We start from the raw sequence: 13,866 nt of genomic DNA, 5'->3' as shown, positions 1-13,866 counted from the left end.
CCAATTCCCTCTTCCCCACGGAGCACCAGCCCCAGACAGCAAATGTCCCCCGTGCCCTGTCTGCGTCCATTTGCCAGCTCCCGTTAAAGGGATGAGTGGGAAAAGGGTGGAAAAGGGAGGAAAGTGTCTCCCTGTGCTCAGCACCCACCCAGCACCACCTCCTGGGTGCTGCAGCCTCGGGGGTGGCAGGAGGAGACTCCCCCAGAGCATGTGAGGATGAAGGACGGACAGAGGGACCGGCTCCTGGCACAGCCAAGAGGAAACGGCCTCAAGTTACACTCGACCAGCCAGGTCACCCCCAGAAGTGTCAGGGTGAGATCAGGGCATCAGTTTGCACTTGCACAGATTTAGGTGAGTGCTCACCCTCTCCTCTCCCAGCAGCCAACAGCGGGCAGGGCTGCAGGCTCAGCCCAACACTCCTAAGCTCTCTAACTTGCTGCACCTAAGGCTTTAGAAACAAAATAAAAGGCGAAAAAAGGAAGCGATTTGATTTATGCCAGCTTGTCTCCAGCACTTCTGCCGGTGCCTCCCTTCATGTTTGAGCTTCACCCATGGGCGCAGCGCAGGCTCTGCTGTGGCCAGCCTGACCTTCCTGGTCCACCCATTCCTGTATCACATTCCTGCCCGCCAGTCAACATGGAAATGTTTTGAAAGCGTCTTAGAAACCTGCTGGGCTGCCAAAACAGTTGAAAAATGAAGCCACGGAGGGAAACGTGCGGCTGCTTTCCAGGTTGCCTCCGTCTTCTGCGCTGCAGCTGCACAAATCATTTGGTTTTCAGCGCGATTTAAAACATCTGCCTCTTCCTCGGGCTTGTTTGAGCTGCTGTGGAGCTGGGAAAGGGAGATTTGGGGCGAGGGAGGCTCTGGTTTTGGGTCCCCTGGGTGACGGGTGACCTGCGTGAAGGACAGAAATGAATCAGGTGGGTTAGGGTTGACATCCTCCTTCCATCTCCCTCACAAGTGGATGAAAGTGAGGGAAAGCAAAGGAAAGGTTTTCCCTTGCAGGGGGCAGTGAAGCTGGGAAGCTCCTGCTTGCTGGAAGCTACTGGGACTTCAACCAGGCTCGGAAAAGGTCCGATGGGAAGAGGACTCTCCAGGGGACCACTTCCCCGCTCCAAAGAAGCTTTTAGGAAAACATCTCCTCTGGCCTGCCGAAGCCTCCGAGCAGACCTCTCAGCTGGCCTGGCCGTAATGAATCACCCCTGGAGATGAGCAAGGCGCCTGCCTCTTGGTTCTGACTTGTTTGGCTTTATCTCACGGAGCACGAGCTGCGGGTGTTCAGACCTTGGAGGACCAGGCTGGGGGAGACGGCGCCAGGCAAGGGCTGCTGGGCAGCAGCCATCACCCCCCGGGTCACTGCTCACGCAAGGACAGCAGCAACTCCCTGGACATCATCCACACGTCCATCCATCACCTCTGGACATCGTCCCTCCTTGGGTGGGCCAAGGATTTGGAGGATGAAACCAAGGTGCTGCGGTTGGGTGAATCCAGCTTTGCCCAAGTGTTTTCAGATCCGGGAGAGACGGGCTGAACTCGGCACCCAGGGCACTGCTGGGCAGCTTCACCCAGCTGAGCCTCACTCAGCAGCTCTGCCCAGGCATCTCCCTCCCTCTGGGCAAGCAGCAGGCCTGTCCTTCCTCCCTTATCAGCCCCAAATAGCTGTGATGTGATGTATTGTTTTCCCTCCTTAAACAAATTACATCAGAAGAAGGAAACAGGAATATTTTTTTTTTTTCTCTTTTCTGGCATGGAGGTCTGTGAGCAAGATCTCTGCAGCACTGAGTCCATGCCAGGAGTTCTTATCCTCTTAATGCCTCCTTAGCCAGCTGCCACTCTCTGCTGTTGAATAATAGATGCCATTAGTGTCCCTCCTCTCCTCCATCGGGGGCTTCATGGTCCCCCCTCCCCAGCCAGAGCCAGGGGGCCCAAGGACCCCCACGTGAAATCGGACCCAGCTGGGGAAGGAGGATTTGGCTTTCACCCAGGGACACAGATGGGGAATACTCAGGGGAGCACCGGGGCTCGCTCTGCACTCGCTGCAGTGGAAAACAACTGGGCCACCTGCACACGATCCCGTGGGGCTGCTCCTGCCCAGGAACCCTCCAGCCCCCCCAGATCTGAAGGTTTTTCACCCAGGTGAATGAGCCCCACCGGGAAAGTTGGGTTGAACCTGGCCACCGCTTCCCTTGGGCAGCAGCCACCTGCAGGAGAGGGCAGGCTGTGAAGGTGGTGGTGGCCCTCCACAGCTCCCTGCAGCTTCCTGGGAGGCTGTGTCGTGCCAGGGCTCTGTGGGGACAGTAGGTCAAAGACACCGCAAGGAGCAAACCTGGAGCAAACCTTCTGCCATGTCCTCCTGGCTCCAGCAATGACGAAAAGTCCCAACATCCCGGTCCTGCCATCAGTCCCGGCCCTAGCACGCGTGGAAGTGAGTCTGGTCTTAGAGTCCCATCTCCAATCCCATCCACGGTCCCATTGCCGGGGCAGAGAGGTGGGAGGGGTCCTGTCCCTGTCCTAACTCCAGTCCCATCTCCGGGGCAGGATTTTCGGGAGCAATCATCTGCCTCTAGTGTCAGTCCCAATTCTGATGCCCTCCATGCTCCCATTTCTGGAGGATGGAGGGGGGGGTCTCCTGTCCCAGCCCTTATTCCGGTCCCATTCCCGGGGGAGAAAGGGGAGAGCGGCCGGTGTCCGGTCCCAGTCCCGCTCCCCAATCCCACCCGTACTCCCATCTCCGGCGGAGAGAGCGGGGGGGTCCTGCTCTAGCCCCAATCCCGACCCCATCCATAGTGCCATCCCGGAGGGGGAAGGCGAGGCGGGCGGTACAACTCCTGTCCCGACCGCAGCGCCGATGCCAGACGCGTTGCCATCCCAGGAGGAGAACTCCTGCCCCGTCCCCGGGGGAAGGGGCGGTCCCAGCCCCGGGCGGGGCAGCTCTGGCCCGGCTCCTGCCCCGTCCCAGGCGCGTTCCCAGCGCCGGGAGGGCGGTGCAGCCCCACGCCCGCCCCGTCCCTGCTCACACTCGGCGGCGGCACCGGCAGCGGGGCAGGGGACGGAGCGAAGCCGGGCATGGACCGCGCTCCTGAGCGGGGAGATCGGCGCTGAACCCCCGGCACGGAGCCCCCGGCTCGGCATCGCCCGGTGAGCGCGGCCGCAGCGGGCGGGGGACCGTGGAGGGACCGGGGGGCGACATGGAGGGACCGTGGAATGACCGTGGGGGGACCGTGAAGGGACCGGGGGAGGATGTGTCCAACCTTCCGTGTCCTGCCCGCGACAGGGAAGGACGGGCGGCGACCTCCGGGGTGGATTGGGAAACTCGTGGATGGGGTGGGAATGGGGACACGGGTGGGGAGGGCGCGGGGGGGAAGGCGACACGGGCACGGGGATAGGGGACACACGGGTGGAGCGCACACGCACGCACAACCCCGTGTGCGCGTACCCATGGACGCGGTCGCGCACATGCACGCAGTGGTGGCACTTGTTGCTGCCTGGGTGACAGGGGTGACGCAGGGTCCCGGTGCACCCGAAGCACGGAATAGACACTGCATGGACACAGCCGAACCCCAGCTCTCCTGCTCTCCTCCTCTCAACCCCACATGCTGCCCCCACTGCCACTAAAACTGCCCCAAAGTGCCCCAGGACAGCGCAGTGGGAGCGGCAGCCGGCAGGGAGTCGCTGGCATGGGCGGGTGCTGGCACAAATGGTTCAAACTGGGCACCCAGGGAAGCCTCCTGCTCCTTTTGCTCCTCTTTAGCTGAATTATTGGATTTTTTTTTTTTTTAATGCGTTAATTCACAATAGTATCTTTGCTGCTCAGTTTCTCCCTTCCCTGGGGAATTCACTGGCTGTTTACCCGTGTTTTCCCGTACACAGCTCTGGTTAGACGGTGGAGCTGGCTCCCTGCTTTGCTCCGTGTGTTTTTCCACCTCTTTGCGTGCTGGCCTCTCTGTGTAATTTCTTTGGGAGCATTTTAATTTACACTGCAATGGGCGATACTGTGATTTCAAACCCTTTGACTCCTTCTAGCAACTCCAAAACACCCTTCTTCCCAGAGCTGGGCACTGGCTGACGTCACTGCAGGAACAACTTTAGGGGCAAAACATCTTATTTCTCTCTCTGTTCCAGTTTTCTTATCAGTTTATTGCAAAAGCCCTTTGGCAACCCACTGCTTTCCTGTACACGAGGTGAGGAGCAGCAAACGCAGCTCTGGAGGGCCACCAACATTGGGGGATGGTGGCCCTAGCCCGTGGTCACCGCTGCCAAAATTGGGCCGTTCGTTACCACCAAATTCCTCTTGTTTTCCCTCGGGCAAAGGGTGGCTGGTGGGTTTAGGGGCTCCAGTGCAAAGGGCCAGACCCCAAAATGCGCGGAGCCCCGAAGCGCGGCCGCATCCCGGGGCTCAGTGGGTCATAAAACCCCCCGAAGGATTTCTGACGGCCGGGGCACTGAGTGACTTTATCCTGTCTCTGCCCAGTGCGATTTTTATCTCGGGCCGTTGACACGAAGCCAAGGCCGTGAATAGTTCTCTGGCAGCGGAGCGTGCTGCCGGCCGCGCCGAGCTCCCTCCTCAGTGTGAGCAGCCCCCACCAAAACCCGAGGGGGAACCTCCCATGAGGCAGAGACCCCCATTGCCTCCGCGGGATGCTGCCTGTGGAGCACGAAGTTATCCCCCAAAGTCCACCCCCGGCGGGGTTTTCTGGTGGTGCCGTGTAATTGTGTTATCCTGGTTGTCCCCCAGAGTGCCTTTGGTTTTTCCAGGGTGATTGTGACTCCCTTTGGTGTGGGCAGGAGGCTGGGGGGTCTCCATGGAAATGTCCCTTCTCCCAGATACGGAGCTTTTAGGGTTACCAAACTGGCCAGAAACTGATCCCACACTCTTCTCTCTGGCTGCTGCTTCCTCCAGTGAGCATCAAAAGGTCATGAGGGGCAAAACCAGAGTCCAGCTCCTGATGGAAACACCACCTTCCTACCTCCAGGAAGCCGAAAGGATGCAAGTGCTCTGTTTCCCCCATGGAATAAGTAAAACTGGAAGTTTGAGGCCTCAAATAGGATCCAGCCCAATCCCACAGCAGGGAAGAACAGGCAGGGAGCATCACCTTTGCTGAAGCAGGAAGGGAAGTGTTGATGAAAAGATTAAATATTGGCCAGGGTTGATGTTTGCTTCCAGAGGGATCCATCCCCAGAGCCCTGCCAATTCGTGCTGGGAATTGAGTCAGGTTCAACTGAATGAAGGTGGCCTTAATTACCAATGTCACTGAGGGTTTTAATTCACTTCAATTTAAATTTTTAATTCACTTCAAAGCCGCAGATTTGGTTAATCCCAATTGATTTCCCATGGTGTGGAGCAAGGCAGGAGGTTTTGGTACCCCCTGGGAAACGAGGGCTGGAAGGGGGATTGATTCAGGCTGGATTCAGGGAGTTTTTGGGGGGAAAGAAGAAATCCCCAGAAGAAGTGATTTCTCTCAAAGCAAAGCATTTTATTTGACCTCCAAACAAAGTCATAAAGTTCTTTTAAACTCGTTATATCTTTTCTCCAGACTCTCTCTTCCCTTTTCAGCTTGGATCAAATCAATGAAAAACCCCCTAGGAAACCAAAACACCCCCAGAAAACCATTTTTGGTGGAGAAAACAAATTCAGCTCTGCTGTTTCTCAGCCTGGCGACAGGTGGGGAAACTGAGGCACGTGGCTGCCTCAGTGGAGCGGCTCCATTTCTGGAGTGGAGCTGCCCTCCAAAGGTGCTTTTTTGTAGGGACAGAAACACAGATTCTTTGCAAGGTTTTGGTTTAAATGAGGTGTTCTGGCCATTTTGGGGACGGAGGAAGGGATAGATGACACCCATCAGGGATAAATGCCTGGCAGGGAGATGGATAAAGCCCCTCAAGCTGCTTGGCTATCCTGGAGATAAATTTTGGAGGTGTCCTGCCTTGGGATCGCTGGAGAGAAGCGCTGGGGATGGTGGAGCTGGCGCAGCTGGGGAGGTCCTCAGCCCACGCTGGTGGCCAGGGCTGGCCTGGAGGAGAAGAGCTCTGAAGGTCACTGTGGCAGAAAGGATCCAAAGGGAAAGGGCAGATGAAAAGCTGGCAGTTTGGGCGGGCTCAGATTTCGGCCGGATCAGGAGCAGACAGGCTCGGGAGCATCTGAACGCGCTGCCTGTTTGCTTTTGGTCACAGAGGGTTTGAACCGCAATCCCAGGGCAGTGAAAAACGATTCCAGGTCGTTTGCTTCCCAGAGTCTCGAGTAGCTCCCGATCCCGAGCGAGGATTTTGATGAGTCTACTAAATGCCTCTGGATTAGGGCAGGGAAAACACCCACGTTACTCCGTGTGTCCTTTGGAAGGGACTCGGGGAGAAAACGCAGCGAATGGGTCGTGGTTTCAACCTCCTGCACAAAACAACGGGAGCTGTGGCACAACCAAGGGCTGCCTCTGTGAGGTCCTGCTGGTAAATTAATCCACATTAATTATTTGGGAAGGCAAGTTAAACCTCATCAGCCCCCTGTGAAAACGTATCCATTGCAGCCGTGATTCGGTCGCGCTTTGTTGTCTCCAGCGACTTTGCTGCTGCCTGGCAAATTCCCGAGCACGAAACACGGCTGGGATGGCACTGGGAATGCTGAAAAATGGAGCAGAAATCAGGAGTCGAGGCCTTGACTTGGCAATTCCCGTGATGTCCCTATGGAGTGCTGCCCGTCCCTCAGCTGCCCGTGACCTTCTCCCGTGACAGCCCCCTCCTTTCCCGTATTGCCTGATCTCAGTATCCCTGGCGGATACAGTTACAGGAGCGTTTCGGGATGCTGACTTCACGTGCACATGCCTGTGGCTACTTTATTTGAGGGCAGTGATCTGCCCGGGCTCCTCTCCTGTGCTGCCTTCATCCACTGGCACTGAGTGTACGTGTTTTCTGGGAAAAACGTCCCGTGGGATAAACAGATCCAAGGCCACACTGCAGAGAGAGATGGTCCAGCCACTGCAACCTGCACGTGGCTCAGCATGGAGGAGACTGTGTGTGGATGGCTGGAGGGCACCCAAAAAACTGTGCCTGGTCACCTACATCCCATGCCAGAGGAAAAAACCTCCCCCTGTGTCCTCAGAAAGGAGATGAAGTGATGAGGCAGGTGCAGGTGGTTCTCACCAAAGCATCGTGCTTTGTTCGCTTTCGGGGATCACAGAAATGTTTATCCCGCTTGGCACCCTCAGGGATTGCTGCTGCTCTCGCCCTCCCCTCGTCCCCGCCGGGGGCTCGGGGTGTCACAGTCGGAGCTGGCACTCGTGCCAGCCGTGGGCACAGCAAAGGGCAGTGCCAGCTGCCAGCTCTTGTGCCTTCACATGCCTTGGCTGGCCCTGGCCTCTCCTGCTCGCTCCCTGCGGATGCAGCGGGGCTGGAGGGAGGGGGAGGGACTGCAGCCACGGGCCCGGCGCACACAGCAGGTTTTGTCCTAGGGGTTCTGGGCAAAACTCGGGTGAAAAAGGAAAAAGAAAGGCTTTTGCGTTCCCAGAAGGAAAAGGAGGGAGAGCACGACAGTGAGGACAAGGCTCCATTCAAACCAAGCAGCAGACACTGTTTGCTCCTTGTCCTGAAGATGGGGATGAGGAACTTGGCACATCCCTGGCTTAGGGATGGATTCTGGTTGGGATTTCTCACTGGGGTCTCAGGAGCCTGTGGGAAGATGCGCTGGAATTCTGGGCGATCTCCCCCCGTCAGTGCTGGGTCATGTGCAGGGGAGAGAGGGAATGCAGATGGAGAAATCCCATGCCAGGCTGAGGCCTCTGGAGCTCTGTAACCCTTCCCTGTGCCTTTTAGGGCATCTTGTGTGGCTTCCCTCGGCCACGGTGGCCTGTCCGACCCCTCTCATCGGCTGCCAGGTCTGCGGGCCACCTCTCCCTGCTTGGCCACAGATCTGCAGAGCTCAGAGGGAAGGAAGAAACTGCGGAGAACAGCAGCTGGAAAATGTTTTCCCGTCCGCCGGAGCTCTGTTAACCCTCTCCATCCACAGCCACGCTGCTGGGGACTCAGGGGAAGCAGGATGGGAGCAAAGCTGAACTGAGTGCAGGAAAAGCAAAACCCCGAGGCCAGGACAGTGCTGGCTCCTGATTCTCATCACAGAGTGGTTCTCAAAGTTATATTGGGGTTTTTGCAGATGGCGCAGATTAGTTGGGGTGTGAGTGTGCGTGGGCTTTCCACCCCTGTCCTTGGGAAGCGTGAGCCTCAGCCAGCACTGTTCCTGCCCTGCTCCGAGGGGAGAGCACCAGGATGGGGGAAACATCATCAGGGATGGTGTCAGTGCACTTCTGGACAGGTTGTTTGATCCCAGTCCCTGGAGCAAGGACTGGAGTTATCCCCTTGTGATGGGCTGGAAGCATCACTTCATCCCTTCTCCCTCAGCAATCGGTTGATTTTTTTAAAAAGGTGCTTTTTAGTACCAAAGTGCTCTACTGTGGTGAGAGATCAGCCAGGCTGGCAGCCTCGAGGAGCCTGTCATTGCCTCCTTCCCTACGGGATCTGAGTTGGAGGTAAGGGCAGGAGAGCTCTGGATCTGGTGCTTATTTTGCATAAAGGGCATGGCCACACTGTCCCGCAGCATGGTGGCACCAGGTTAGAGCTGAGCCCTTTACCTGAAAAGGCTGGGATTGCTCTTTTCCGCCTAAAACCCTGGTGAGGTTTGGGTCAGGGTACATCCTGCACGCTCATTCCAGGGGCACCTTTTCTGCTGCAGGAGCTCCTGGTCCCTGAGCTCCTGGGCTGGATTCATCCCCCATTTCCACAGGCTTCCCGTAAGGCAGGGAGCAGCAGGGACATCAACCCGGCTTCACTTACGGGAAGGGCAGAAATGCATTTGAATTTGATTCCCGACCCATGGACTCGCTCGGAGATCGTGTGTCAGCAGAGCCCAGGGCACAAAAGGGCCCTTGTCCCTCCTCACAGACAGGCCAGGCTCTGTGTGTCTGCAGAGACCCTTTCAAGGGCATTTTTCTCCTCCCAGATAATCAGCCCCGTGCAGAAACCAGCTCTGCACAAGCGGGGCTCGAGGCCAGGGAGCAGGGCTGTGGCCTGGCCACCATCAGCCCACCCAGTCCCCATCAGCAGCCAAGCCAGGCAGAGCCCCTGTGGTGGAGACCACGCTCCTTTTGGCAAGGTTTGATTGCAGGGCCTCGGGGTGTGGTGAGGTGTGCCCTCCCAGAAGGAGCTGAAGACCTCTGCGGTGGGGGCCAGTCAGGAGGATTGCCTGCTGAAATTCCACTTTCTAATCCTTTCTTTCAAATTTTCCAGCTGCTGGAATTTAGCAGGACCCGTTTGTAGTGGTGCTCAGCTGAGCCACTTCTCGTGGCTGGTTAAACACAGAACGGAGCATCTTTCCTGTTCCGTGATGCGGGAGGCAAAATTTCTGCGCGCACCTGGTGGGAAGGGCGGTTTGGGACATTGAACTGGGCTGCAGGAGGTCTGGGGTGGACTCGCACACGTGGCCTGGGGTTTGTTGGTGACTTTAAAGCAGCTCAGTTCTTCCTCTGTGCTCCAGGTGCAGAATGAGGTTCAATAAAGCTCACTTCATCCACCTGACCATAGTTCCTCCGTGCCAGGGATTACTCAGTTGTGTCACCAACGCCATGAGGCCATGGTGTCTATGGTCAGTGATGTGCTGTCCTCCTGAGCCTTTGTCTCCGTGTCCTTAGAGCGTCTTTGCTTTCCCCCCAGGGTGATGGAGAACCTCACAACTCCGCCAGCCTGGACCAGCATCATCAACAGCTCCTTGGACCCAGGTGGCACAGATGACAACCCCTACAAGTGCGTCTTTGATGAGGACTTCAAGTACGTCCTGCTGCCCGTCTCCTACGGCATCGTGTGCGTGGTGGGGCTCTTCCTCAACCTGCTGGCCCTCTACGCCTTCATCTTCAGGATCAAGACCTGGAACGCCTCCACCACCTACATGTTCAACCTGGCCATATCCGACACGCTCTACGTGGTCTCCCTGCCGCTGCTGGTGTACTACTACGCCATGGGGGACAACTGGCCCTTCAGCGTGGGGCTCTGCAAGATCGTCCGCTTCCTCTTCTACACCAACCTCTACTGCAGCATCCTCTTCCTGCTCTGCATCAGCATCCACCGCTTCCTGGGCATCTGCTTCCCGCTGAAGTCGCTGCAGTGGGGCCACGTGCGCCACGCGCGCCGCGTCTCGGCGGCCGTGTGGGCGGTGACCGTGGCCTGCCAGTCCCCCGTGCTCTTCTTCGTCACCACCAGCGTCAAGGGCGACACCATCACCTGCCACGACACCTCCAGCAAGGACCTCTTCGGCCAGTTTGTCATTTACAGCTCGGTGATGCTGGTGCTGCTCTTCTGCATCCCTTTCCTCACCATCATCGTCTGCTACTGCCTGATGGCCCGGCGGCTGCTCCAGCCCACCCGCGGCATCTCCCGCCTGTCCCGCTCCAAAAAGAAGTCGGTGAAGATGATCATCATCGTCTTGGTGGTCTTCATCGTCTGTTTTCTCCCCTTCCACGTCACTCGTACCTTGTACTACTCCTTCCGGAGCTGGGACCTGAGCTGCCAGACCCTCAACGCCATCAATCTGGCCTACAAGGTGACTCGTCCCCTCGCCAGCACCAACAGCTGCTTGGATCCCATTTTGTATTTCCTAGCAGGGCAGCGATTTATGAAGTTTGCTGGGCACAAAATGCCAGGGAAGCCTCAGAACGAGGTGGCGCTGGGCATCGTGCCCAACAGTCACCTGGGAGCCAGCACCGACACGGACACGCTCTCCAAGGATGTGAAATCCTAGCTCTGCTCCGCAGCAGAAGGGTTTATCCTGGGTGTGAGGGGAGCACAGGGTGCTCTGGGGCCCGAGGCTTTGGGGTGCCTGGGCTTGCACCCGCTCCAGCGTGGTCTGTGTCAAACGCGCTCCTCTGCTTGTTTGTTGCAGTATTTTTTTTCAGGAAGGTGCAGCTGTGGTTGCGCCCGTGGACCCTGATGTCTGGCTCTGCGTCCCAGCCTGCCCCTCTGATCGACGCTGAGGTGACCAAGTCTGGGGGAAAAGTCGTGCCCTGAGTGCCTTGAATCATTTTCCAAAGCGAAAACACCGTGTGCGAAAGGTCTCCCTAAAGGATTCCGCCCGCAGATTGCCTGGCACGGGGGGGCTGGAGTTCCTCTGGGCCTTGGCAAGGCAGGAAAGGCTTCGGGTGGATCAGGAGAGTCAGCTGCAGTTCTGCTGAGCAGCTTGATGCAAATGTCAAGGACAAGTATCGCCCAGAGCGGGAGAGGGTCTCCCACAGCTTTGCATCCCTGAAGAAATGCTCTCCCAGCTCCAAGCTGGCAGAGCAGGGATGGGATTCCCAGCTCCTGTCCGAGGGCTGGCTTCTCATTAACCAGGGTGCTGATGGACATTCCATCCCACTGGAGTGCGCTGGTGGCAGTCGCAGCTCACTGGAGTTTGCTGGTACCATCGAGCAGGTCCCCCGTAGGTTTCTCCAGCGGGGCCAACATCTTCCAAAAAACCCATTAGTGCTTCCCAACAGCAGCAGCCACCTTTTAAAAGCTTTCAGGAGCCTACAGCTTCCAGCTGCTGCCTTTAATAATCATCTCCAGCTCATTAAAATTTAAGGTGAGCTCTTCATGTCTTGTTTTTAACCCCCTTCCTGGTGACACGTGTTTCCAGCCCAGCAGCAAAGACCAGTGTGCATCCCCTTGGCCGAGCGCTGCCACGTCCCCATCGCTGTCCCTCAGAGGTGACAAAATTTGCCAGCACTCAGCCCTGGGCTGAGGAGCTGCAAGCGATGCTGAGCTTAACCCCGTTCTGCCTGGATTTGGAAAAAAAATTTCCACAAAACATTTCACCAGAAGGTGCTCTTGGCGTTTTTTCCCTGTAACTGTTGGGTTGGAGAGCCCAGAGCCCAGGTCCATGGTTTCCCTGGCAGGAAGATTCCTCCCCCCAAAAATGAAAATTGCTTGGGCTGCAGCACTGGACGAGTGACATTTTGTAAAAGCTCTGTTTCAGAACTGGGTCAGCACATTTGATGCTGGCTTAGGCCAAGACCTCGGACCGCTCCTTAGTTTGTCCCATCCTTCCTTCTTGTGAAACGGTTTGGTGGGGACAAAGCCACGTCACCACGTCACCAGTTGTGTTCAGTCACGGGTGACTGGGACCATTCAGGGCTGACTGGGAGGTTCCTGTGGTCACACCCCTCACAGGGGGCTCCTGCCCCGGCCAACAGTGTCACAAGCACAGGAGGCAAAGACAAACAGGACATTTGTAGGGTGGTTCATCCCGCCCTCGAGTGTGTTTAGGATAGGACCGGGTTAAGGCTGGCCTTGCACCTTTGTTCTTGTGAGGGGAGCTTGGCTTTGTGGCGAGGGTCATGGCGCAGTCACTGGGGCGAGACAAATAACTGCGAGGAATGAATTCAGCCGGGGCACTGGGCTGGTACAAACGTCACTCCAGGCCTTGCCCGGGCTCCCACACTTGCCAAAAAGCAGCGTGGACACGTTACGTGCTCTGAATAACTCAACAAAAACATACCCAAAGTTTCCCCCTGAGGTCCTGCTTGGAAATGCCACCTCCCTCTGGGCTGGCTCGGAGCCACCACCCTGGGCAGCACTGCCAGTGCCATCAGGGGTGTCCCTGTGATATCCTCATCCCCAGGTGACACCACTGGCCAGATGCAGAGTGGTTGGAGAGGTACCAGCTGGAAATCGAGCTCTAGACCTTTTTTTTGTTGTTGTTGTTTTTGTTTGTAAAAGCACTAACTTATACTAGAGGAAAAAAAAAATTGGTGAGTTTTATGACAGTGACTGTACATTTTTATTTTTGTAACATGCAAACACCTCAGATTTCTGATAGTAAATGAGTTTATTTCTACTACAAGTACTTCTCTGCTGTCTCCTCTGGTGTATACCAAGATGGGTGTTGGGGGGTAGAAACTGGGTTGTTGAATGCCATGGAAATATTTTAAGCTCCAGGTACAGATGTCCACTCCTCTGTGAATCTTGATCTCCATTTGATTCAATGAATTCAATCTCCACTCTTGATTCTAGATTTTCATGGGGCTGGTGCCAGCAGTTCTGGCAAAACCCAGGTGCAGGGACAGGTCTCTGGTCATGGCAGGGCTTCACAGGGGACAAAACCCCTTGGAGTGTGACAAATTCAATAGCCGGCAGTTTTGGTTGTGCCTCCGTGGTCTTGGTAACTTCTCCTAGTCTGCTCTTGTTGAAGACTAGAAGAAATTGTTACATAAAGTAATTAATTAACAGATCTCAAAATAATTAGTCTCCCATCCCATAGAGCTTTTGTTGTTGTTGTTTTTCTGGTTCTCCCAGCCACTGAGAAGCCACCAAACCAAGATGTTGGAAACCTCTGGTTCTCAGAGGCTCCTCACCTTCCCCTGCAGGCACCAGGAGAAGGTTTCCTGAGCCTAACCACAGTCCCCATGAAAAAATACATTTGGTTTCGATGTAGTTTTCATTTGGTTTGCCATTTGTCTTGGTCCCCAGCCTGGCTTTCACTGGGCCTTTCCCTCTCAGGGAAACAAGGCCCAGGACACACTCAGCTCCATGGATGCGTTGATTCCAATCTGTGGCCAAGTCACCTTGCAGTCTGCTCAGGAATGATCTGGGCAGCTCAAAGAGGAGCTTCCAAGGGACATGGATGATGTGTGTAAATATAATTTTATGGAAACCCACTGCTCTGTGCATCCCTGGAAGTGTTCAAGGCCAGGCTGGGCAGGGCTGGTGCAAGATGTCCCCGTCACGTCTTTAAGGGGCAGCCACAGTCACTCACCCCCCCCATGGGACAGAAACCCTTCACGGTCCCCTGCACCAGGGCAGAAAGCTTTGCTTTGCTTGCTCTTTCCAAGAACTTTGTAGCCCTTAGAGCTGCCAAAACAC

The 13,866-nt window shown here is 56.2% G+C and overlaps 1 protein-coding gene across 1 annotated transcript; it reads left to right on the top strand.

Annotated features, from left to right (window-relative positions):
- Positions 1-3,056: 3,056 nt before the first annotated feature.
- P2RY2 (purinergic receptor P2Y2) lies at positions 3,057-12,847 on the top strand. Its single transcript, XM_066207554.1, has 2 exons — positions 3,057-3,138; positions 9,688-12,847. Exon 2 carries the CDS (start codon positions 9,692-9,694, stop codon positions 10,766-10,768), a length of 1,077 nt encoding a protein of 358 aa, XP_066063651.1. The 5' UTR covers positions 3,057-3,138; positions 9,688-9,691; the 3' UTR covers positions 10,769-12,847.
- Positions 12,848-13,866: the final 1,019 nt, after the last annotated feature.

This window comes from Chamaea fasciata, unplaced genomic scaffold (genome assembly GCF_029207755.1).
Source record: "Chamaea fasciata isolate MVZ Bird 193981 ecotype frontalis unplaced genomic scaffold, bChaFas1.0.hap1 SCAF_2, whole genome shotgun sequence".
Taxonomy (NCBI): Eukaryota; Metazoa; Chordata; class Aves; order Passeriformes; family Sylviidae; genus Chamaea; species Chamaea fasciata.
This window is presented reverse-complemented; position numbering and strand designations above follow the sequence as displayed.